General features: G+C 40.4%; 1 protein-coding gene across 1 annotated transcript in view; it reads left to right on the forward strand.

Moving 5' to 3' along the window:
• adam33 (ADAM metallopeptidase domain 33) overlaps positions 1-26,233 on the forward strand; it is a 117,395-nt gene that overhangs the window by 44,718 nt on the left and 46,444 nt on the right. Inside the window, exons 4-10 of the mRNA XM_062982306.1 lie at positions 5,731-5,809; positions 9,438-9,514; positions 16,893-17,082; positions 18,497-18,562; positions 21,822-21,893; positions 23,003-23,169; positions 25,411-25,495. Coding sequence (XP_062838376.1) covers positions 5,731-5,809; positions 9,438-9,514; positions 16,893-17,082; positions 18,497-18,562; positions 21,822-21,893; positions 23,003-23,169; positions 25,411-25,495 — 736 coding nt within the window. The remainder of the gene's footprint in view (positions 1-5,730; positions 5,810-9,437; positions 9,515-16,892; positions 17,083-18,496; positions 18,563-21,821; positions 21,894-23,002; positions 23,170-25,410; positions 25,496-26,233) is intronic.

Genomic DNA, 26,233 nt, shown 5'->3' on the forward strand with positions numbered 1-26,233 from the left:
CAACACAAAACAAAGCCTGGTGTGGAAGATGTGGAGGGAAACATTTACCCTGCCACATTATTATTATTATTATTATTATTATTATTATTATTATTATTATTAGTTTATTATGTCACAGCAAACAAGATAGATATGCTGGATTTCGTTTCACAAAATCACAGGTCGAACACTTCCCAAGCGTTTAGGACTGTGTGATGTATTTTCGGATGATGCACGCAGTAAGGTGGCCTTTTGCAGTTCGCAGATCGTGATTTTGTCAATGTCTATTGTTTCCAAATGCTGGCTGAGATCTTTTGGCACGGCACCCAGTGTGCCCATCACCACCGGGACCGCCTGCACTGGTTTCTGCCAGAGTCTTTGAAGTTCAATCTTGAGGTCCTGATAGCGGCTGAGTTTTTCCTGTTGTTTTTCGTCAATGCGACTGTCACCTGGTATAGCGACATCAATGATCCAAACCTTTTTCTTTTCCACAACTGTGATGTCTGGTGTGTTGTGTTCCAGAACTTTGTCAGTCTGGATTCGGAAGTCCCACAGTATCTTTGCGTGCTCATTTTCCAGTACTTTTGCAGGTTTGTGATCCCACCAGTTCTTTGCTGCTGGGAGGTGGTACTTGAGGCATAAGTTCCAATGAATCATTTGGGCCACATAGTTGTGCCTCTGTTTGTAGTCTGTCTGTGCAATTTTCTTACAGCAGCTGAGGAGATGATCAATGGTTTCATTGGTTTCCTTGCACAGTCTGCATTTTGGGTCACTAGCTGATTTTTCGATCTTGGCCTGAATTGCCTTTGTCCTGATGTCTTGCTCCTGGGCTGCAAGGATCAGGCCTTCTGTCTCCTTCTTCAGGGTCCCATTCGTGAGCCAGAGCCAGGTCTTCTCCTTATCAGCTTTTCCTTCAATTTTGTCAAGGAACTTTCCATGCAATGTTTTGTTGTGCCAGCTGTCAGCTCTAGTTTGTAGTGCAGTTTTCTTGTACTGATTTTTTGTCTGCTGTGCTTTGAGGAGTTTCTGATTTTTGACTTCAATCAAAGCAGGTTCTTCACTTTGCTTTCCATCTTCTGCCAGGGCATGTTCTTCTTCTTTGACTGCTTGTTTTACTTGTAAGAGTCCTCTGCCCCCTGATCTTCTAGGCAGATACAGCCGGTCAACATCACTGCGAGGGTGCAGGGAATGATGAATGGTCATGGGTTTTCTTGTTTTTCTGTCCAAATTGTCCATTTCCACCAGTGTCCAGTTTATAATGCCAGCAGTATATCTTATGACAGCTGTGACCCAGATGTTTATGGCCTTGATGGTGTTGCCATTATTATTATCATTATTATTATTATTATTATTATTATTATTATTATTATTATTATTATTATGACACAGCAAACAAGATAGATATGCTGGATTTCGTATCACAAAATCACAAGTCAAACACTTCCCAAGTGTCTAGGACTGTGTGATGTATTTTCGGATGATGCGTGAGGATCCCAGTAGGGTGGCCTTTTGCAGTTGGCAGATCATGATTTTGTCAATGTCTATTGTTTCCAAATGCCGGCTGAGATATTATTATTATTATTATTATTATTATTATTATTATTATTATTATTATTATTATTTCTTGCTTGCCTCTCCTCATGGCTTGAGGCGGGTTACAGCATTACTAAAACATAAACAAACACATAATAATTTTAAAACACTCTATAAAATACACATATGAAAACATACCTCCACAAAATACATACTAAATACTCAAAACAAAAACCAAACACACAGTGGAGTTTAAAATTCACCATTAAAACTGTCTGGGTAGGTTTGCCAGAAGAGATAGGTCTTCACTTGTATCTTATGAGTTGGCGAATTTGCCTTGGGTTTAAATCCCAACTCTAAAGAAACAATCCACAATGTGAAGCTGAAGGAATAGCTATATTGTGCTGCAAAGGGGAAACTTTTGCCTTTGGGACTTTTGCAGAAATGGAGTGAAGCAGCACAGCTGTTGCACGTGGGTCACAGTGCAGAACAATGTGTTGTTTTGTGCGACAGGCTGCTTTGCGCAATGATGATGCAAGGAGAGGGCGGTGATCCCTAACAGACCCATGGGCTTCATCCATTGAGCTGTGGATCAGTGCTATGGAATCCTAGAATTTGTAGTTTGAGAAGTGTCTTGATGCCTCACTAAACTACAACTCCCAGGATTCCACAACAGAGATCCATGGTAGCGAAAGTAGACTCATTCTACAGTGTAGATGCACCCATAGTAATAAAATATCCTCATTTTAGTACTTAAATATAAATAAAAGAGAGAAAGGGGATCAAGATTGGTCTGGGTTGCCCTTGTGGTCTCATCCAGCTTTTTGGTGCCACCTATATTATACTAGCTGTGCCCGGCCACGCGTTGCTGTGGCAAAGTGGTGGTGGTATTGGTTAAAAATTGTTGTGTAATGTTTATTTGACATTATTTGTATTTTTTAATTAATTTTATTGTAAGTTAACTTTTTATTTATTATATTTTATTATTTTCTTGTATAATTGTAAGTTATTTTTTTGTTATTATGGTATTTTATTGTATTAATTTTTTAGTGTTTTTTATTATTTTTTATTGGGTTGCTAGGAGACCAAGTTGGAGGAGCTTAGCCTTCTAACTGGCAGCAATTGGATAAAAGCAATTATTCCTCTCTCTCTCTAATTAGGACTTTATTTTTCTTTTCTTTTTGTTGTATCAACCTAGAGGCGTGGATGATGGGTTGTGTCGTCAAATTTTGAGGTTGGGGGGCCTGTAGTTTTGTTGTTTTGTGGGTCGCCGTGATGCCATCACTCTTTTATATATATAGATAATTAATGCAGTTTTATGACACTTTAATTGCTATTGAATTTCAGAATTCTATTTTTACAAAGCCTTGAGCCTTTCCAGCCAAAGAGTGCTTGTGCCTCACCAAACTTCAAATCCCAAGCCATCATAACATTGAGCCATGGCAGTTCAGGTGGCGTTGAACTGAATTTGTTCTATAGTATTAGATGCACCCTGTTGCTATACTTACTATTATTATATTTATTTATATACCGCTTTTTTCTCTTTTAAGTGGAGAACACAGTACGATATTGTTTAACACAATAAAGGGGCTGGGCTGTGGCGCAGTTGGCTAGTAACCAGCTGCTATAAATCACTACTGACCGAGAGGTCATGAGTTCGAAGCCCGGGTTGGGTTAAGCCTCCGACCATTAATAGCCCCAGCTTGCTGTTGACCTATGCAGCCTCGAAAGACAGTTGCACCTGTCAATTAGGGAAATTTAGGGACGCTTTATGCGGGAGGCTAATTTACAACACCATAAAACTGCCAGCAAAACACGAGGAAAGGAATGAGGAAGTACAGCCACTACTGGACGGTGAAGCAACAGCTCCCCCTGTGGCCGGAATCGTGAAGCTGGAAAAATGTTAAAAATGCCTCTGAGTCTGTCTAATGTACGTTGTTTGTCTGTTGGCATTGAATGTTTGCCATATATGTGTTCATTGTAATCCGCCCTGAGTCCCCTTCGGGGTGAGAAAGAAGGGCGGAATATAAATACTGTAAATAAATAAATAAATAAATAAATAACACAGAAATACTGCAAACATTAAATTAGAATTGAAGCAAGGACAATCTTTAAAAAGGAATAATGAAAACTATTAAAACCAATTTTAAATGCATTTAAAAGCACCATGCAAAGTCCCATAGAAGACCGTCCTGAGCATTTCATGAAGTCATTCCCATGCTCTGCCCATCTGTGGCTCCAGACAGACAGCGTTGAGACAGGAACCCAACGGCGGTGGCGATAGGGGAGGGCATGAGGAATTGACTGAAAAATTGTTTGCAAAAAAAGAAAGAGAGCCCAAAGAAATGGCATGATTCATAGCAAATGCATTTCTTCCAAAAGCCTGGCTTCTGGAAAAGCAGACTCGGGAAGGCCAGCTCAGCAGAGACACACACAGCCTTTGTGGTATGCATCACTATGAGATAATGCTGCCACTCCACTCCATTTAAGGCAGTTCTTCAGCTTGACCCATTTGATATGTGTGTTTTTTTTTGGGGGGGGGGGGAGTAGAGCAGAAGCATGGCTGGTTGCCTCTGAGTGGGGTGCCTTTCTCATTGTAGGAAGATACTAGCTGTGCCCGGCCACGTGTTGCTGTGGCGAAGTATGGTAGTATGGGAAATAAAGTATTAAGGAATTGGTGGTAGTAGTGTATGTTATTTCCTAAAACAGGTGAATATACTATATTTATGGTTGTTCCTTTTGGCATTCTGGTTTATACAGCTGTGTGGAAGGGCCTTGAGTCTACAATGCCATATAATCCAGTTCATATCAGATAATCTGTATTTTATAGGCAGTGTGGAAGAGGCCTAAGTGAACTCTGCCTGTCCTCTGGGTGCCATTGTGGCTGAGGGGGTTGCTATGACATGAAGGGGGCGGGGCCTAAAGGGGGCAGGGCCTACCCTTCTGACTGGCAGCCAGGGGAAGAACGGCCCTTCCTCTGTAATTTGAACTTTATTTTTCTAGTTTTTTTTTTATATTGAAAGACATAGATTGGATGACTATGTCGTTTGTGGCCAAATTTGGTGTGATTTGGTTCAGTGGTTTTGTTGTTTACTCCATAGTAAAACGTCACATTACATTTTTATATATATAGATTTTGCTATAAACATATGTGCATTTATGTGTGCCTTCCAGCCGATAGAAGCCTAACATTGGAAGAAGCATACCCCCCTGAGGCCATCTAGTCAACCCCTCTGCTAGCCAGGAAGGCACAATCAAAGCCCTCTTGACTGATGGCCATCCAGGCTTTGCTTTAAAAACCTCCAGAGAACGAGACCAAGCCATATTCCAAGGGAGCATATTCCACTCTATGCCAAACAATGTTAATCATCAGAAGATCTTCCTCATGTTTAGGTGGAATCTCTCTTCCTAGAATTTGCATGTATTGTTCCATTGTGTGCCAGTCTCTAAAGCAAATCAGGACAGAGTTAGGCCCCTTCTACACTGCAATATGATCCAGATGATCAAATCTGATAATCCACATTATCTGCTTGAACTGGATTATATGAGTCTACACTGCCTTGCAATCCAGTTCACAGCAGATGATCTGGATTTTAAAGGAACCCCCGGTGGTGCAGTGGATTAAAGCCTTGTGACTTGAAGGTTGGGTTGCTGACCTGAAGGCTGCCAGGTTCGAATACAACCTGGGGAGAACACAGATGAGTTCCTTCTGTCAGCTCCAGCTCCATGCGGGGACATGAGAGAAGCCTCCCACAAGGATGGTAAAAACATCAAACATCCGGGCGTCCCCTGGGCAATGTCCTTGCAGATGGCCAATTCTCTCACACCAGAAGCAACTTGCAATTATCAAGTCGCTCCTGACACGAAAAAAAATCTGGATTTTATATGGCAGTGTATAAAGACCCGGGACGATGATTTCCTTTGATCTTGACACTATCTTCCTCTTGATGCAGTCTAGAATTGAATTGGCCTTTTAAGCTGCCGCATCACATTTTTGGCTCATGTCCAGTTTATGGCCTTTTAAGACACCCAGATCACTTTCACATGGACTGTTTTCAAGCCAAGTGTCACCCATCCCACATTAGTGCATTTCTTTTGTATTTCCTAACTGTATATGTCATTTGAATCTTATTAGTTCAGGTGCAGCAGAAAACAAGCTTCGGCATCAACCCATTAGCTTCCTAAACCTATCTCTTTCATGTTTTTTTCTCCCTGCAGAAGGCTGCTGTCCCCAGACTACACAGAGACGCATTATACACAAGAAGGGCAGAGGGTGACCATATCTCCCAACCACACCGTAAGTAAGATCCATGATGTTGTGAAGGTCGTAGATGGAGTTATAGCATTGAAAAGGGTTTTCAATTCATCAATTACACAATTTTAGAGAGGCTGGAAATGTAGGATATACTATGATTGCTTTTCCAGACTTTACAGTTTGACTTGTGCTGTCAATAAATATAGTAAATGTTTGGAAAAGGTATGATATGCTCCCATTTTTGGAATTTCAGACAAATAACTGCATTTGTTTAGATATAATAAGATCTCCCATAGTGATGGAGGATACAATCCTGGCTGGACCTCAGTTACCTAAAATTGTGAATATGATCCAATGCCAATAAATTACCTGTTTCTGGTCCCAATATTGCACTGGAGGAGACAGAAATCCTAATAATAATAATAATAATAATAATAATAATAATAATAATAATAATAATAACAACAACAACAACAACAACAACAACAACAACAACAACATCCACAACAACAACAACAACAACAACATCCAAAAATACATCACACAGTCCTAGACACTTGGGAAGTGTTCGACTTGTGATTTTATGATACGAAATCCAGCATATCTATCTTGTTTGCTGTGTCATACAATGTCGTTGTGTCAATAACAACAACAACAACTACTACTACTACTTTATTTTTATACCCTCCTTCCATCTCCCCACAGGGACTCGGGGTGGCTAATATGGGGCCAAGCCCAAATTTCCACAATAAAGAAAATAAAAATACATTCACAATAAAAGCATCATTAACATTTAACATTACACAGGTCAAACCACATTTAACAGCAATATAATGGTAAGTAAAACCGCCGAATAAGAACAATGCAACAGGTTAAGATGATCAAAAAGTATCTGTAATAATAATAATAATAATAATAATAATAATAATAATAATTTTATTCTTATACCCCGCCCCATCTCCCCGAAGGGACTCGAGGCAGCTTACATGGGGCCAAGCCCGAATAGAACAATAAAAACAAGACAAGAAACCAATGAAACCAATAATCAAACCATAAAAACAAGTCATAAAAGCCAATCTGTATTGCTGAATTAATGCAAATTGACACCACTTTAACTGTCTCAAAACTATGGCATCCTTCTTTTGGACAAAGAAGAAAAAGACCTTACAAAACTACAAATCCCAGGATACTCTAACATTGAGCCCTGATAGGAGAAATGAGAAAACTGTTGGTGCTGCTGTGAGCTTTCAAGTCATCTCTGACTTAGGACAACCTTATAAATTAACACATTGAAGGGTTTTTCTGGCAGGATTTGTCAAGAGGGAGTTTGCCTTTTCTTTCCATTGAGGCTGAGAGAGTGTGGCTCACCTAAGGTTTGTATGGCCAAGTGAGGATTCGAACCCTGGTCTCCAGAGTCCAGTACCCAAGCAAACAAAAATACCAGAATATCAGTTCAGAACCATTTGGGGTTGCTTCCCCCACAAAAATCTGTCCGTGCCAGCGGGTGGTTGGGAAAGGTGGAACAAGACACACAAAGGGTTCATGGAGAGGGTAAACAAATCTAGGGTTTAAGGAAATCCTATCTCCATTGAGGATGGCACACAAAGAGTTCATTGAGATGATAAAGCAACTGGAATCTCTAGCATATTGCTTAGGAATGATATGATTCATTTTTCAGGGTTAGTCATTCCAAAGCAATGCCCGCATTTCCTTAACAATTATTTTACATGGCATCTGTGCTCTAGAATGAATGTAGTTGGACCATACTTTCATTACCCAATGCCATGAAATTCTTGGATTTGTAGTTTGGAGAATTTTTGCATTGAAGGCCAAAGACTTTGTAAAACACTAACTAAATCCCAGGACTCCATGGCATTGGCATTGGCCATGGCAGTTAAAGTAAGACAAACTGCATTCATTCTACAGTGCAGATGCATTCATGCTCTTTTAGGTGGCTCAGCTGTACAAGTGAGTCTCACTTATCCAACACTCACTTATCCAACACATTTTTGTAGTCAATGTTTTCAATACATTGTGATGTTTTGGTGCTAAATTCACAAATACAGTAATTACTACATAGCATTACTGCGTATTGAACTACTTTTTCTGCCAAATTTGTTGTATAACATGATGTTTTGGTACTTAATTTTTAAAATCATAACCTAATTTGATGTTTAATAGTCTTTTCCTTAACCCCTCCTTATTATCCAACATATTTGCTTATCCAACATTCTGTTGGCCCATTTATATTGGATAAGTGAGACTCTACTGTACTTGGGATGGCTCCTTTTAAATGTTCAAAGTGGATTCAATGTCTATACTCTGTACTGATTGAAAGCCATGGTTGTCTACATTGGAAGCTCCAAGAAACTTGGGAGCACGAAAACCTGTTCTCTCTGCTACAAATTCTAACAATTAACCCATTGTATCTCCAGATTTGGTCAATAACAAATAACACTATGTAATTGAATTTGAAAAAAAAAATTCTACTCCTGGTTTGAAAGTGTTATTTTCTGTTAAATTGTGTGGTACTTAACTCTGAAAGTAGTTACACTCTTGAAACTTTGTTTTTGTGGCTGCCACAATGTTGATTTGGTTGAGACTATGTGACATATTCAACTGTAGCAAATAGTGCTGCAGGATGTCCTGCAAAAACAAAGTTTAACAAACTTTTCCATGTTTTTATGATTAAACCAATTAAGAAATGATGTTTATAATACAGGAAAAAAAGTTGTGTTGTCAAAGGCTTTCATGGCCAGGATCACAGGGTTGTTGTATGTTTTCTGGGCTGTATGGCCATGTTCTAGGAGTATTCTCTCCTGACGTTTTGCCCACATCTATGGCAGGCATCATCAGAGGTTGTGAGGTATACCTGAAAATCCCTGCCATAGATGTGGGCGAAACGTCAGGACAGAATACTTCTGAAACATGGCCATACAGCCCGGAAAACATACAACAACCCCAACAAAAATGGTGTTACATGGTGCAATGGTAAATCTTCATTGTAGAATAGGAGCCCCTGGTGGTGCAGTGGGTTAAACCCTTGTGCCGGCAGGACTGATGACTTGAAGGTTGGGTTGCTGACCTGAAGATTGCCGGTTTGAATCCAACCCAAGGAGAGCGTGGGTGAGCTCCCTCTATCAGCTCCAGCTCCATGCAGGGACATGAGAAAAGCCTCCTACAAGGATGGGCAACGTCCTTGCAGACAGCCAATTCTCTCACACCAGAAGCAACTTGCAGTTTCTCAAGTCGCTCCTGACACAAAAAAGTAGAATAAATGCATATTGGCATCCTTTTAATTGCCTCGGCTCCATGCAATGGAATCCCAGAAGCTGTAGTTTTGGGAGGTCTTTTGCCTTCTCTGCCAAATAGTGCAAGTGTCTCACTTTATTTTACAGTGTAGATCAGGCATGGGAAAACTTGGGCCCTCCAGGTGTTTTGGACTTCAACTCCCACAATTTCTAACAGCCAGTAAGAGGAGGGCCCAAGTTTGCCCATTCCTGGCGTAGATGCACCTCATGCCATTGAAAGACTGATTAAATGAGAGGGTTTGTGCCCGAGGAAGTGAATTGCACCAGTTTGGAACAGCCTTTGAGAACCCTCTCCTGTGTCTTTACTTAATGGAGTCTCAGCTTCCCATCATCCCCATCTTTTTTCCCTCTGATTTCAGGAACACTGCTACTACCACGGCCACGTCCGAGGATACAAAGGCTCCTGGGTGGTGCTCAGTACTTGCTCTGGAATCAGGTAAGAAGTGGATGGAGTAGAGAGGCCAATGTCCACTGGCTGTCCATCCAACTCATCCAGTTGGCAAGCCTTTGACCTTTGGGCAGGATGAAGTCTGTGAACGTGGGGAGGGGGTTTCTTATATGTGCCCTCTAACTTTTTAAAGAATCTATAGGATAATGGGGGTGGTCATTACTATGGCAGTTGCAAGTGTGTATAATGTACAGTTTGATTCAGCCTTATCCAGGGAGTTGGGTATGTTTAGTCTGGAGAAGAGTCTGAGAGGAGACATGAGGGCCAATTTGAAATATTTGAAAGGATATCATGTTAGAGATTGGACTGACTTGTTTACTGCTGCTCTAGAGATTAGGACACAATGGCACACTGGATTCAAATAGCAGTAGATGAGATTCCATCTAAACATTAGGAAGAACTTCATGATGGTAATTGCTGTTTAAGAATGGAACATGTTACTTTAGAGTCTTCTGGAGTCTCCTTCTACTGGGGCTTTTAAATAAAGGCTGGATGGCTATTTAGAATATCTTTCCTAAATATATTTATTATGTATTTATTTATTTCCATCATTTCTATGCCGCCCTTCTCACCCGAAGGGACTCAGGGCAGCTCACAATCTGGCAAAATTCAATGCTGGTATACAGTACAAAAGATAAAACATAAGCAATTTAGCTTAATACAATAAATACAGTAGAATCTCACTTATCCAACATTCGCTTATCCAACGTTCTGGATTATCCAACGCATTTTTGTAGTCAATGTTTTCAATACATCGTGATATTTTGGTGCTAAATTCGTAAATTCAGTAATTACAACATAACATTACTGCGTATTGAACTACTTTTTCTGTCAAATTTGTTGTATAACATGATGTTTTGGTGCGTAGTTTGTAAAATCATAAACTAATTTGATATTTAATAGGCTTTTCCTTAATCCCTCCTTATTATCCAACATATTCGCTTATCCAACGTTCTGCTGGCCCATTTATGTTGGATAAGTGAGATTCTACTGTATTATGTATTTATTTATTTCCATCATTTCTATGCCGCCCTTCTCACCCGAAGGGACTTGGGGCGGCTCACAATCTGGCAAAATTCAATGCCAATTTAGCATAATACAATAAATATATTTAAAACAGTACAATAAAAATACTTAAACCATTCATCCACAAAAACCTTGCACTTAAACCTCAAATTGAACTAGACACAGTATTTCTGGTGAAGTTTGACCAAAGCAGAAGAGAGTGGGATGATGATTTCCTTCAATTTGGACATTAAACTTCTCTTGTTGCAGTCTAGAATCACATTGGCTTTCTTAGCTGCTGCATCACACTCTTGGCTCATGCTCAGCTTGTGGACTACTATCCCTTTCACCATCCCTTTTACCCATCCTATATCTGTGCATTTCATGGCTCCATTGCACTCCCAAAGTGAGCTAATATTGGGCTAAAAATTAACTTTCCAATCTCCTTGGTCTAATCCCATTCCCTTGTAAATGACTTAACTGCTCAGGGTCATTGATGTCTCCACATCAAGATATGGGGGGAAATAATCTCCTTAAACAATTAAGAAGGGCAAATTTCTGCTGTTGTGAGCCTTGAAGTCGTTTTCAACTTGTAGCGTTCCTAAGGTTGAAACTCTTGGGTTTTTTTTCTTGCATTAGAAAGAAACCAAGAATTATTTGTCTTTGTATGTAAGGGTGAAATCATCAAGGTTTTTCATCCTTGCCTAAGGTTGGAAATTGGAGACTTATTCTGTTCCTTTAATGCTTGCGTAGAAGAGCGGGTGCTTGCATCATGAACAACTCCTCTTGACGTTCTTTCTTTTCCACAACCCATGTACAGCTTGCCATTGTTTGTCAAGTCTTGATGACATCTGGCCCTACGACAACTCTATCACGGGGTTTTCTTGGCCAGATTTGCTCAGAAGGGATTCCTTTGAGGCTGAGAGAGAGTTACTTGCCCCAATTGGCTTCATGAGTCAAAAACTCAAATCACACCAGTTTTCACTCTTGCAGGTATTCTGCTCCATTCTACCTTATGTCTAGATAATATATTCCATATGTCTAGATATTCACTATATACAAGGGTTGAATGAAAAGTAATGCCTCCACCTTCGTAACTCCTCAACAGATGGCAGTCCTGGTCTGTGGAAGGTACTGGCTTGTTCACCAGACTCTCCTCTACAGTTCCATTTGGCGGGAAGCCTTAGCATTGAATGGTTATGTTGTTAAAGTGCAAAGTATGGAACCCTGCACAGATGGTTGGTCAATACGACTTAAGTAATGTGCAGTCACTGAATTCTTGATAGCAGAAGGTGTCACCCCAAAGGAGATGGGGTGTTTATGGGGATTGTGTTGATGTGAGTACTGTGCATTGTTTGGCAAGTAAGTTTAAGGATGTTGAGGTGGGAACATCTGACTTGCGTGACAAACAAAGATTTGGACGTTCTGTGACAGCAACCACCAAGTTTCACAAGCAAAAGGTTGGCAGATTGATTCAGGACGATCGTCATATCACTCAGAGAGAAATTTCAAGCATCATCGGCATTTCACAAGAACGTGTGGGTCACATTATTGCTTTGCTTGGCTATCGGAAGATCTGTGCATGATGGGTCCTGTGAGACGTTGGCTGCGGAAACAGAGTGTTGACTTCTTCTGTGACAGCTTCAGAAAACGTGTTCATCTTTGGCAGAAATGTACCCAATTGTCTGGGGATTATGTGGCAAAACAAATAGTGGTAGTTAAAGAGCACGTTCTAAAGATTATTTCTTCATTTGATTTACAGTAGAGTCTCACTTATCCAACACTCGCTTATCCAACATTCTGGATTATCCAACACATTTTTGTAGTCAATGTTTTCAATACATTGTGATATTTTGGTGCTAAATTCATAAATACAGTAATTACTACGTAGCATTCCTGCATATTGAACTACTTTTTCTGTCAAATTTGTTGTATAACATGATGTTTTGGTGTTTAATTTGTAAAATCATAACCTAATTTGATGTTTAATAGGCTTTTCCTTAATCCCTCCTTATTATCCAACATATTTGCTTATCCAACATTCTGCCGGCCCGTTTATGTTGGAGACTCTACTGTATTAAAATATTCCCATCCAAACCCAAGTAACAAAGGTGGAGGCATTACTTTTCGTTCAGCCCTCGTATTTTTTTTATTATTTTTACCTGTTGATGACAACGGGGAAAACCTTTCCAAAGGTTACTTACTTAAGATGCGTCTATGCTGTAGAATCAATGCAGTTTTGCATCGCCTTTAACTGTTATAGCTCAACGCAGTGGAATCGTGGCCATTGCCCTTTTACAAAATCTTCAGCTTTCTTCGACAAAGAGCATTAGTGCCCCCCCAAACTACAACTCCCAGGATTCTATAGCATTGAGCCACGGAAGTCCAAGTGGCACCAAACTGCATTTATTCCACAGTGTAGATGTCCTTTCTGCCATTCCCATGCCCTTACTCTCCTCTCCGTCTTGTGCGCCCGGCCTTCCCATTTGGTCACAGCAGGACTCAAAATAGCCGCCACAATCCTTCATCTCTGTGAGCTACTTCGTTAGGAATGCTGGCAAGTGAAGTCATCTCTCAGCTATGCATCAATCCACACACAACTCATTTGTGACTCAGGATATTAATGGACACCAAAAAAAAAAAAAGAGTCCTACAACTGGAAGAGTACCACATGTTTTCCTTATGGACCGATGCCCAAGTTTGCAGTTGAGCCAACTGAAAGGGCACTTGGGCAGAGATCCCATCAGTTATATTTTTCCAATCTGTTTAGGGAATTAAAAGTTGTCTCTCTTCTATTGCTTTGGGTTTTCTATTTTGTTTGGGTGGCGTTGCAAAATTGCAGCCTTCTCTTCCCATGTGCAAGGTTTTTAAGAAAGCCAAAAAAGTACAAGAGATGTTTGAGCTTAATTTCTAGGAAAAGAAAGCCCATCAGAACACTTTCTTCTGTTCCCACATCCAAAGCAAATAGTTTTACATCTGGACAAAGGACAAAATAAATAGCCAGAGATGAAAACCGGGACATGTATGGCAAGGCAACACCAGAGTACAGTCAAGATTGCAAAAGTTACCTATGAAGGAGAATAAATAGGTACGCTAGGAAAGTCGGTATAGTTTGCTTTTGCTTTATCCAGTTAGGGTATGAAAGGTTCTGTCTCTTCCTCTGTCCCAAATGAGTTGAATACAAACTACTCTTACAGCCATTGGAACAAGCTAAGGACAAAGGAGGAAAGTAGGAGGAGGAAAAGGAAACTGGGACGTTTTAAATACATCTGAAAAGATGGGATGGCAAAGGATTAATTGGGATCGCCCTTGCCAGATTGGGAAAGTTTGATTACACTATGTAACATGATTTTTGTTCCAGGATAGTAGTAGTAGTAATAACAACAACAAGAACAATAATAATAACTTTATTTTTATATCCCGCTCCCATCTCCCCAAGGGGACTCAGGGCGGCTCATATGGGGACAAGCCCAGCATCATCATACATTAAAACACAGTCATAATTTAAAACAATATAAATCAACAAAACAGTATACCACAGCATAAAACAGCATAAACATATCAGGTCCTTAAAAGCTAGAGCATAGTACAAATGTATAATGGTGAGCTTGTGCAGAGTCTACATAAGACTCGAGAATAATAATATCGGGCGATCAGGGAAAATTACAAGATTAAGAGTGAGGGACATTGATAAAGTGCAATAATTGTGACAAGTTAATATCTCACTGGAACTATTCATTCGAAAGCGCCCACCCGAGGGTTATAAATATCATTTCCTAATTGGTTCTATAGTGTTACATAATGTTAGTTGAAGGCACTCAAATGGTATCTATCTACAGTATATTCATTCACCCCTTTGTTTTGGCGAGATCCTATAATGTTTTTTCTACCTTGCCTCCTCCTTGCTGAAAAATCCCATTAACCCCACCATAGTTTTTGGCCCATCAGTGGGAGAGAAATGAGATGAAGTATTGTTGCCAGGACTACAACTCCAAGGGTCCCATTGCATTGACCCATGGCTGTTAAAGTACTGTCAAACTGCATTACTTCTACAGTGTAGATGTATCTATGGAAGAATTCCCCTGATCCATCCATCCAGTGCTGTCTTGGAGTCTTTGCACGGATGGAGCTCTTGGGTGGGTCCGGGTTCTTGTCAACCTTGGCCAAGTCTTTTTTTCCTCCTCTTCTCATCTACTCAACTTGGCCACAAAAGAGGCATGATATACAGAGGCATTCCTTTCTCTCTGTGTCATGTCAAGAGGCCAAACAATGTGGCTGTAAAGTTTTCAGGATGCAGACTGCTAGAACTTGCAGACTGTATTTGTTTATTTCATCTTGAGGTTTCTTCTGAACAACTGAGGAGCCTCCGGTGGCCTAGGGGATAAAAGCCTCGTGACTTGAAGGTTGGGTTGCCGACCTGAAAGCTGCCAGGTTCGAATCCCACTCGGGGAGAGTGCGGATGAGCTCCCTCTATCAGCTCCAGCTCCATGCGGGGACATGAGAGAAGCCTCCCACAAGGATGGTAAAAACATCAAAACATCCGGGCGTCCCCTGGGCAACGTCCTTGCAGACGGCCAATTCTCTCACTCCAGAAGCAACTCCGGTTGCTCCTGACATGAAAAAAAAAAAATTCTGAACAACTCAGACTTACATAGTTCTCTCCTGCCGAGCATTTTGTCTTCGCAGCAAACTAGTATCCAGAACTCAAAAAGTTACTTTTGAAAAGTCAGCCATTCCCAAACTTATTATGCTGCTTTAAGAATTAATTCATGACTATCACTGCAATCTTTGCAAATAGCTTCCTGTATTATTTGTTGTGCATTTTTTGCTTTTTATTACATTTTGTTGCTCTTTTTCAAGGGGGAGGGACACTTAAGGGAGTGGCATAAAATCTGGAAAATCCAGGGTTGCCAAAGCAGAGTGTCCCATGCAGAGGTTCATGTGGAAAATGACCTTAACAGGTTAGAGTTGGAGCACCAATTAACATGAATCTCAACAGTCCTGAGCAAAGCACTTAACAGGTTAGAGTTGGAGCACCAATTAACATGAATCTCAACAGTCCTGAGCAAAGCACTTAACAGGTTAGAGTTGGAGCACCAATTAACATGAATCTCAACAGTCCTGAGCAAAGCACTTCGAGAAGGACATGGACAGGATGGAAGATGTCCATCCTATCTTATAATATTACATCGGGGAGGGAGCAAGCTTGTTTGATTTAAATGATGGCCAAACAGATCTTACTTAAACATTAGGAAGAACTTCCTGACAATAAGAGCTGTCTAGGAGTGGAATATCTTGTCTCAGAATCTCCTTCTCCAGCGGAGGCTGGATGGCCATCTATCGGGAGGGCTTGATGATGAACCCCATTTGTTTTCTCTTACTCCAGGGATTTAAAACACAGAGCAAAGGCTAAACATCCCTCCCTCCCTGAGCTACGTTTCAGAGAGATTCATGGTTTCCAGACCTTGGACCATTTTGGCCACTTTCCTGTAAACATGTTCTTGTCAATATCCTTCTTGAACAAACATTGAGGTCTCTTCCTTAGGATGCTAAGTCCTTATATCTCTAAAACTGGTGTAATATTGACTCATAGTCCAGTAAAAGCTTGAATGAGATATGAATCATATTAATAGAAAAAGCCTTCAGCTCCTTTCTTGGATGCTTTGAAAGAAAGGCTGGATGGCCATCTGTCAGGGGTGCTTTGATTGTAATAATAACTAAACACAGCTGTCTATTCTAAACAATATCTGAAAAATGTACACCACGATAAAGGTTCAAACCATAGAACACAATATGTATATTAGAGCATCATATACATAATAATGTTAACAATAATACAACTAATAATACAAATAATAACACAGAGACTTTGATTTGTTTTGACTCCAAGCCAAGTTTGAGCCAAGTGATTTGCACGCTGATATATTGAGTTTTACAGCATATTACATGCCACTTTGAAGAGACTGGATGTACACATACTGTGTCGCTAACAAACTTTAGTTGGAGTCTTGTTGATATTGTTGATATATGTCTGATATATGTTTTATATTGAAAACTGCTCTGTGTAGCATTTAAATCTGGATGATTGCAGTCTATAAATCTTATTATTTGTTTTATTAGTTGTATTATTGTTAACATTATTATGTATATGATGCTCTAATATACATATTGTGTTCTCTGGTTTGAACCTTTATCGTGGTGTACATTTTTCAGATAGTGCTTTGATTGTGCCTTTCCTGCATGGCAGAAGGGGGTTGGACTAGATGGCCTATGGGGTCCCTTCCAACTCTATGATTCTGTTATTCTACTTTTTATTGCTTTTGTGGTTGTTCTCATCACCCCCTTTTGCTCTTTTAACTAGTGGGCTGATTATACTGGACCATAATAACAGCTATTACCTGAAGCCTCCGGCCAGTCCATCCTCTGGCCATCAGGTCATCTACCGGACAGAGCATTTGCCGGCCATGGGGGGACTTTGTGGGCACGGTGACCATCTGCAAAGCAATGTAACGGATATTGCCAGGTTCTTCAAACCAGCTCCGCATCAGCGGGTAAGACTTTATCCTGATGGTGAGAACTCTGTAAATCTTGGGGTCTGAATGTTGTCCTTCAAGCTCGTTTTGTGGGTCCCCGGATTGATATAGAAACATGAACTGCAAATTCCAAGAAACCCCTGAGAATAAATATTCACCTTTTATATTGGTTGCAACTTTATTGCACTGTTTAGAATTTAAAATGTACCCATTTTTCAGAACGAGAAGTGGACGGCTCTTTATTCCAATTTTAGTTTGGGAGTGTATTTCTGACTACCCATATCATTCCCATAGACAAAAAAATGAGCTCCATATCTACAAATGTTTGCTATTGTTTCTTTATGCCCATTGTATGAACATTATAGAATCCAAGTTTTGCTTGACCACTTGGAATAGAATCTAGGCATCACTCAATTTATTAGAATAGTTTTAAATGTTTTTTTAATCTTTGTAAGAGGGATGAGGACATTTGATATATATACTTAAGATTCAGGTATATTGGATTACAAGCTGGCCATCCTCACTTTTCAGTACAGTAGAGTCTCACTTATCCAAGCTTCACTTATCCAAGGTTCTGTATTATCCAAGGCAATCTGCCTTTTAGTAATAATTGTTTTTGTAGTAAATGTTGCAATGTTTTGGTGCTAAATTCGTAAATACAGTAATTACTACATAACATTACTGTGTATTGAACTGCTTTTTCTGTCAATTTCTTGTAAAACATGATGTTTTGGTGCTTAATTTGTAAAATCATAATGTAATTTTATGTTTAATAGGCTTTTTTCTTAATCCCTCCTCATTATCCAAGATTTTCGCTTATCCAATGTTCTGCCGACCCGTTTATCTTGGATAAGTGAGACTCTACTGTACATTTATATTTTTACTTGGACTAGATGTATACTGTATGTTGTATTTATATTGTGTGTTTTGATAAGGCCAATTGGCAGATCAATACGAATTGTTTTGTTTTAATATTTTTGTGATCATCACACAAATATTTAATAATTTTTTAAAATTTTATATCCACATTTGAGTGCATTTGCTGCATTTTAATTGTGTCATATTTGCTGTTAGCCGCCTTGTGTCCCTATTTCAGGAGAAAGGTGGGATAAAAAATAAAGCAGATATATAGGTAAATAAATGGATCAGTGCTAAAGCAGTTTTGGGTCTTTGCATCAGGGACCAGCTTTTGACTGCATACACATTTTCAGTCAATAAATCAGCGGAAAATTACCTCCAGGAATCATTGTTAACTGCAAACCAAGAGATTGGGGAGTTAGGTGTGTTTAAAGCTAAGGCCTTTAATAGCAAAAGTTAGGGGTCAGAGGATGTGATTGTTTAGGAGAGAGTTTCCGGTAAACTTGGGGCCGACAAAGATGGCATGTTGTTATTACACCCCATAATCCCTTTGTTAAAGTAATTTGTTTTGCAGAAAAGGAGGGACGTCTGGAGGACCTTGAAGTACATGGAGCTCTTCATTGTCGCGGATTATTCCTTGGTGAGAATTTCATCCCTTTCCCATTTAGACAGGGATGTGAAAGGGTCTTTTATGGGGAACTTTGGTGAAACTCTCATTGAGTTCTCAAGTCTAGTTTCACAACAACCTGCACCTTATCTTCAGTTTTCATCCAAACTCACAGGCGACTTTCAATCTTGACACATTATTCTGCATACAAAATATACACACACAGACCAGGATCCTCTGAACCCCTATCAGTCAATGGCATATACAGCGATATAATCAAGATGTAGGTAAGAGATATCAACAATAGATATACGGCAAGAAGCAAAAGAATTATGGCAAGAGAAGGAACTCACACTTCCTCTTTTATACCCGTTGCTTGCTCAGCCAGGGACAAAAGTGAATGATGCAACCTGTCACACCTCAGGTTAGCTTCGCCTTGCTAAAGACACCAGACTGTATACCAAAAGTAGTCTTTTGTAGTTTATTAGAAAATAGGGAAAAGATAGTTCATAAAAGACAAAAGTTCAGTTCCAAAAGATAGTTGCAAAATCAAGGCTGTAAGAATAAATCAATTGAAACATTAGGCATGAAACAAGGTCCTTAAAACGAAGCCAAAGTCCCAGAAACGAGGATACATCCAGGCTACTAGATAATACAGGAAAGCAGACTTGGTTCTTGATTCAAGCGAGGAAATTGCATTGACAAAGATTTCTCTCTCAGCAGACTGTTTTAATAGCATAACATGAAGGCATTTCTTTGCCCTTTGACCTCCCTCTTATTTGCTATTCTGAGACTTCTGTGCAACTCCCGACTAGCCCAATCTAGAGATTTCGCTTTCAAGGCCACAGGGCTCGTTAGTGTTCTCAGGCTGAGGCTGGGAGCTGCCCTCCCTTTCTGCTTCTTGCACCTGAAAACCATCATCATTAACAACATCATTTCTTCCCATGGGAAAGCCTCCCTGCTCCTCATCTCCCACAGCAGGAACACCCTGCACCTGAATCCCATAATCCCCATCAGAGTCATCTTGAAACTCATCCTGAACCTGAATCCCATCATCTTGAAACTGCATCCCAGAGTCCTCATCAGATTCACACAAAGGCTGAGTCACAACACAACCCTCATCATGACTGTCATATGGTCATGGCTCAGCTTCTTCAGCATGTCCCTCAAGTTACACATCACCACCCACTTAATCATTCTTCAGGTGTGCTACCACATGTCCATTAGAACTGTATTTTCCGCCAGTTTTATACAATAGGATTACAATCAATGCATTCCTTCATCAACACATCAATGCACTCCTGTGTAACAATGCATTATCTATCTAACAAATATAACTCTTCTGACTGCAGGAGCCATATCCACAATTTTGCTTTCCTGTGCAGAGCTAAAATGACCTCTCTAGGAATTTATTAGGTCCTTCAGACAATTCAATGGCATTACTTTCCCAAGAAGTTACTGTAGAGTTCCTTTGGAAGACCTAGAAATCCCTAGAGAGGGATTTCTTTCTAGTAATTTCTAGGTCCTCTGGGGCAATTTTATGGGACTGAAAGTCATGTAATTTAATTGCATGCAGTATTAGTTATTGTTTTGGGTAAATGCAGTGATGCAGAGGTCTTACTGTATTGTTTTAATTGACATGAAGGCCTTCGACAACACATAGCCCATAGGATATTTGGGAAGGCTTTGTTCTGGTCCAGCTGAGCTCTTCTGAGGTGGGAATGGGACTCGTTCCCATCCGTCCAGCATCACATACTAGTAAGATGCAAGTCATAGGGTTTTTCCTGTTGACCTCAAGTTCATTGCCATTGTTGGTTGCCTCTTCCTTGGATAGATCTCATCCCCTTTCAAAGCCGTCTAAGTTGGTGGCTGCCACAACATGCGGTGACCGCAAATTCTGCCGACTTTGGATGATGTGCGAATGTGAATGACCTCCTTTTCTCCGCCTCGAATTTCCTGCCAAGGCGTTTCAGGGGGTGACCTTGGCCTCTGTTATTAGGATATTTGTTTTGCTTGTCTGGGCCTCGCCGGGTGGCCCGTCGTGACTATGTCTGTCTTCTCTAAAAAGGGAAAGTTGCTTGGAAACTAGAAAGGCCCTTGCGTCTCGTATCCTTTTGTCTTCCCAAGGCAACAAAAATAACAATTGTCCAAATTGATGGCGACCCAAAAATCAGACTAAACTTTCCCTGATCTTGAAGGCACCAGATCCCGTTTCATCAGCTAAGCAGGGTCAGAATCAGATAGCATTTGGATGGGAGACCAAATACTAGCACTTGGCTGTATTTTGAACGAAGGAATTAGAAAAACCACTTTTGAGGATTCCTATCCTAAGAAAACTCTTAAGAAATATCTAAATAGCAAGGCTTACAAACATCTCTATTCAAATTAGAAAGTACTATTGGGTCAATTATCTAAGGCAGGGTTCCCCAAACTAAGGCCCGGGGGCTGGATGTGGCCCTCCACGGTCATTTACCTGGCCCCCACCCTCAGTTTTATAATATAATCTTTTTATATCATTTTTAATAATATAATATATTGTATTTACATATAATACTGATAATAATATTATAATGTTATACAATATAATACAAATAATAATACCATATAATAATATTAATTATATATTATATATTACATATAATATTACAGTATAGTTCAGTATGGTAATATATAATGCTAATATTGTGCAATGCTAATAAAATACTATATTCTATGTACATACAGCTGCTCTGAGTCCCCTTCAGGGTGAGAAGGGTGGGATATAAATGTAATAAATAAATGTAGTAGATGAATAAATAAATAATTTTAGACTTAGGCTCGCCCAAAGTCTGAATGACTTGAAGGCACACAACAACAACAAAAACAACAACAACAACAACAATCCTAATTAACTTGACTATCTCATTGGCCAGAAGCAGGCCCAGACTTCCCATTGAAATCCTGATAGGTTTATGTTGGTTACAGTTGTTTTCATTTTTAAATATAGTATTGTTCTTTCATTGTTGTTGTTGTTGTTGTTTTGCACTACAAATAAGACATGTGCAGTGTGCATAGGAATTTGTTCGGGTTTTTTCCCCCAAATGATAATTTGGCCCCTCCACAGTCTGAAAGATTGTGGACTGGCCCTCTGCTTAAAAAGTTTGGGGACCCCTGGTCTAAGGCATACAAACATTTTTTTTGAAAAAAAAGAGAAATGAAACGCTCCCTTTTGGGATCAAGATATACATCACTGACTGTGTTTCTTGTTTTGTCTTCTTTCCCTCTTGTCCTGTTCTTTCCCCCTTCCTCCCAGTTTACAGCTCAGAAGCAAAACTTGGGTCGCACAAAGCAACGCATACTGGAGATCGCCAATTATGTAGACAAGGTAATCCTCCTCCTCCTCCTCCTCCTCTTATTCCCTCTTCTTTTCTCTCTTCTCTTTTCATTTCTCTTTTTCTGCTCTCCTCATCCTCTCCCTCTTCTTCCTCCTCTTACTCTTTTCCTCTTTCTCCTCTTTCCCTCCTTTGTTTCCTCCCTTTTTGCTCCTCCTCATTCTCTTCTTCCTCACTCCCTTCTCTTCTCTCATCTTTTCCTCCTCCTTCTCCTCTTCTCCTTTTTCTTCTCCTCCCCTGTCTCCTCTTCTTTCTCCCCTCTTCCTCTTTTTCCTTCCTTCCTTTCCTCTTCTCCTCCTCCTCTTTATCTTCTTCTTCTTCCTTCCATTTCCCCTCTCTCTTTTCTCTTCCTCTTTTTTTCTTCTTTCTCCTCCTCCTCTTTTTCCTTCCCTTCCTCTCCATTCCACTTCTCTTTTCCTCTACTCCTCTTCTTGCCCCTTCCTCTCTTTGTTTTTTCTTTCTCCTTTCACTCCACTCCCTTCCTCTTCTTTTCTTCTGCTCTCCATCTACTTTGCCTCCTTTTCTACTTCTTCTTCTTCCTCCTTGTTCTCTTCTTGCTTCCTACCCTCTCTTCTTCTCCCTCCCTCTCATTTTCCTCCTCTTTCTCCTCTTCTTCCTCTCCCTTCCACTTCCATTCCCCTCCTCTTCTTCCTGCCTTTCTTCTTTCTCTTTTTCTTACAGTCCACTTCATCCCTCTTCTTCTTCTCTCCATCTTCTTTTCATCCTTTTCTACTTCTCCCTCCATTTCCTCATTGCCCTCTTCTTCTCCTTCTTCCCCTTTCTCTTTTCCTTCACTTCCCCTCTTCTTCTTCTTCCTCCCTTCTTCCTCTCTTCCTCATCTTCTTTCTCTCCCTTCCACTTCCATTCCACCTCCTCTTCTTCCTCCCTTTCTTTTCCTTTCTTCTTCTTTTTCTTCCAGTCCACTTCATCCCTCTCCTTTTCCCCTCCTCTCTGTCTTCTTTGCCTCCTTTTCTACTTCTCCCTCCATTTCCTCGTTGTCCTTTCCTTCTCTTCTTCTTTCTCCTCCTCCTCTTCTTATCCCTTTTCCTCTTCTCCTTCTTCTTCCTCCCTCCCTCCCTCCATCCCTGATTCTTTTCTCCAGTTTTACAGGTCCCTGAACATCAAAGTGGCGCTGATCGGCCTGGAGGTGTGGACGGAGCGGGACCACAGCACGGTGAGCAACGATGCCCACGCCACCCTCCTCTCCTTCCTGCAGTGGAAGAAGTCCCTGAAGTCCCGGAAGAAGCACGACAACGCTCAGCTCCTCACGTGAGTTCACCAGCCGGGCCACCAAGGCAGGAACCTGCACCAGAATAGTTCACCATTTGCTCTTCTTTCTATGAGGGTTGAATGAAAAGTAATGCCTCCACTTTCGTTACTTGGGTTTGGATGGGAATATTTTAATAAATCAAACGTAGGAATAATCCTTAGAACGTGCTCTTTAACTACCACTATGCACTTTCCCACATAATCACCAGACAATTGGATACATTTCTGCCAACGATGAACAGGTTTTCTGAAGCCGTCACGGAAGAAGTCAACACTCTGTTTCTGCAGCCGGCGTCTCACAGGACCCATTCTGATAGCCAAGCAAAGCAATAATGTGACCCAAACGTTCTTGTGAAATGCCGATGATGCTTGAAATTTTTCTCTGAGTGATACGATGATCATCCTGAATCAATCTGTCAACCTTTTGCTTGTGAAACTCGGTGGTTGCTGTCACAGGACGTCCAACTCTTTGTTTGTCACGCAAGTCAGATGTTTCCACCTCAACATCTTTAAACTTACTCGCCCAATGACGCACGGTACTCACATCAACACAATCACCATAAACAGCTTGCATTCTCTGGTGAATCTCCTTTGGGGTGACACCTTCTGCTCTCAAGAATTCAATGACTGTATGTTGCTTAAGTCGCATTGACCGACCATTTGCACAGGGTTCCATACTTCACGCTTTAACAACACAACCATTCAATGCTAAGGCTTCCCCGTCTGCACAGGGTTCCAGACTTCGCACTTTAACAACACAACCATTCAATGCTAAGGCTTCCCCATCTGTGCAGGGTTCCATACTTCACGCTTTAACAACACAACCATTCAATGCTAAGGCTTCCCCGTCTGCACAGGGTTCCAGACTTCGCACTTTAACAACACAACCATTCAATGCTAAGGCTTCCCCATCTGTGCAGGGTTCCATACTTCACGCTTTAACAACACAACCGTTCAATGCTAAGGCTTCCCCATCTGCGCAGGGTTCCATACTTCACGCTTTAACAACACAACCGTTCAATGCTAAGGCTTCCCACCAAATGGAACTGTAGAGGAGAGTTTACTGAACAAGCCAGGACCTGCCGCAGACCAGGACTGCCATCTGTTGAGGAGTTACGAAGGTGGAGGCATTACTTTTCATTCAACTCTCATAGCATTCCTGCTGCTTTCTTCAGCCTTTAGCATTACTTCTGAACTGGAATGGGATGGAAGCAGAGCAAGGCAAAGAAAATGGTGTAGTTAGAGAAGTCTATGGCACCTCAGTTTGTAAATGTTCAAGCAGAAAGTGATGAGAAGGACGGTGGATTGGGGAGCTTTCTGTGGGTTTTCCTCCTTATTTTGAAGGAGCAAGAGGAAAAGAGTTCAGGACTTCTGAAAGCTCAAGTATCAGACTAAAACTCTGAGTGGATTTCTTGCCCCACTCATATGAGAGTGATCAGCAACTAGGATTTTTAGATTTCCTCTCCTGATAGAGTAAATAACTGTGGGTAAATTGTGACATCTCCTTCTCTGGGGCTTTTTTTAACACCAGAGGCTCGATGGCCATCTGTTGGGAAAGCTTTGGTTGTGTCTTCCTACATGGCAGAATGGTACTGGACTAGATGGCCTTTGGGATCCCTTCCATTTATGTGATTTTTTGACTTTGACTTCAGAAAAAGCAAATTAAGATGACATAAAGATGACATAATAACGTATATACTCAAGTATAAGCCATGTTTTCAGCCCTTGTTTAGGGCTGAAAAAGCCCCACTCGGCTTATACTCAAGTGCAGGTCCTGTTCGGCTTATATTCAGGTCGACTTATACCCAAATATATAGGTAATCAGAGTTGGACAGTCTTATCTTATTAAAGTTGTATTATTATTTTAAATTACAGTTTTAGGTAAATATTCATAAACATTTGACCTACAGATGCCTCAAATAATGTATTTTTATTGGTATCTATTTTGATTTTTGAAATTTACTAGTAGCTGCTGCATTTCCCACCCTCGTCTTATACTCGAGTCAATAAGTGTTTCCAGTTTTTTGTGGTAAAATTAGGTGCCTCAGCTCATATTTTGGTCGGCTTATACTTGAGTATATACAGTAATTGTTTGTCTTTTAATTTGTTGCATTATCTGGTGGCAGTGAGTTCCATAGATACTTCAGCATTTCCAGTCTACTTTAGATTTGGCTGAAACACGATTGAAACCCAAAGAGGATACTAATAGGGGTATCATGTTTTTCTTGCCTATTTTCATAGAGGTGTGCCATTTAAAGGGACGACGATTGGGATGGCGCCGCTGGAGGGCATGTGCAGCGGGGAAAACTCCGGTGGCGTCAGCATGGTAAGAAGCATGTTGCCAAAATCTGGTTACCAGTACTTAAAAAACACCAGAATCAAAACAGTAAATAAAGAACACTGCTCAGAAACATGGGGATTCCAGACAGCAAACAATCAAGTTCCAGACAACACCTTCCAAACAGAAGGTGCCTCCAGGCAACAACACCCAACAAGTACCCACACTGTTTGACTTTGCAACTGCAAGTCTACTCAATACTAATCAAGCTTGCAAATTGCAACATTCACACTTGTTTCAAACAGACAAGTGTTCTGGACATTCCATAGATATTTATACACCCCACTTGCCTCGTTTCCAACAGACCTCTGAACAAACTTCTCGGGATGCTTACCACAGATGCAGGTGTAACGTTAGGAGAGATGTATATTGCATTTATATATATACAGTAGAGTCTCACTTATCCAACATAAACAGGCCTGCAGAGCGTTGAATAAGCAAATATCTTGGATAATAAGGAGGGATTAAGGAAAAGCCTATTAAACATCAAATTAGGTTATGATTTTACAAATTAAGCACCAAAACATCATGTTATACAACAAATTTGACAGAAAAAGTAGTTCAATACTCAGTAATGCAATATAGTAATTACTGCATTTACGAATTTAGCACCAAAATATCACAATTTATTGAAAACATTGACTACAAAAATGTGTTGGATAATCCAGAACGTTGAATAAGTGAGACTCTACTGTATATATAGATATCTCCAGGGTTGCATAAAAA

Source organism: Anolis carolinensis, chromosome 5 (genome assembly GCF_035594765.1).
Source record: "Anolis carolinensis isolate JA03-04 chromosome 5, rAnoCar3.1.pri, whole genome shotgun sequence".
In the NCBI taxonomy this organism is placed as follows: Eukaryota; Metazoa; Chordata; class Lepidosauria; order Squamata; family Dactyloidae; genus Anolis; species Anolis carolinensis.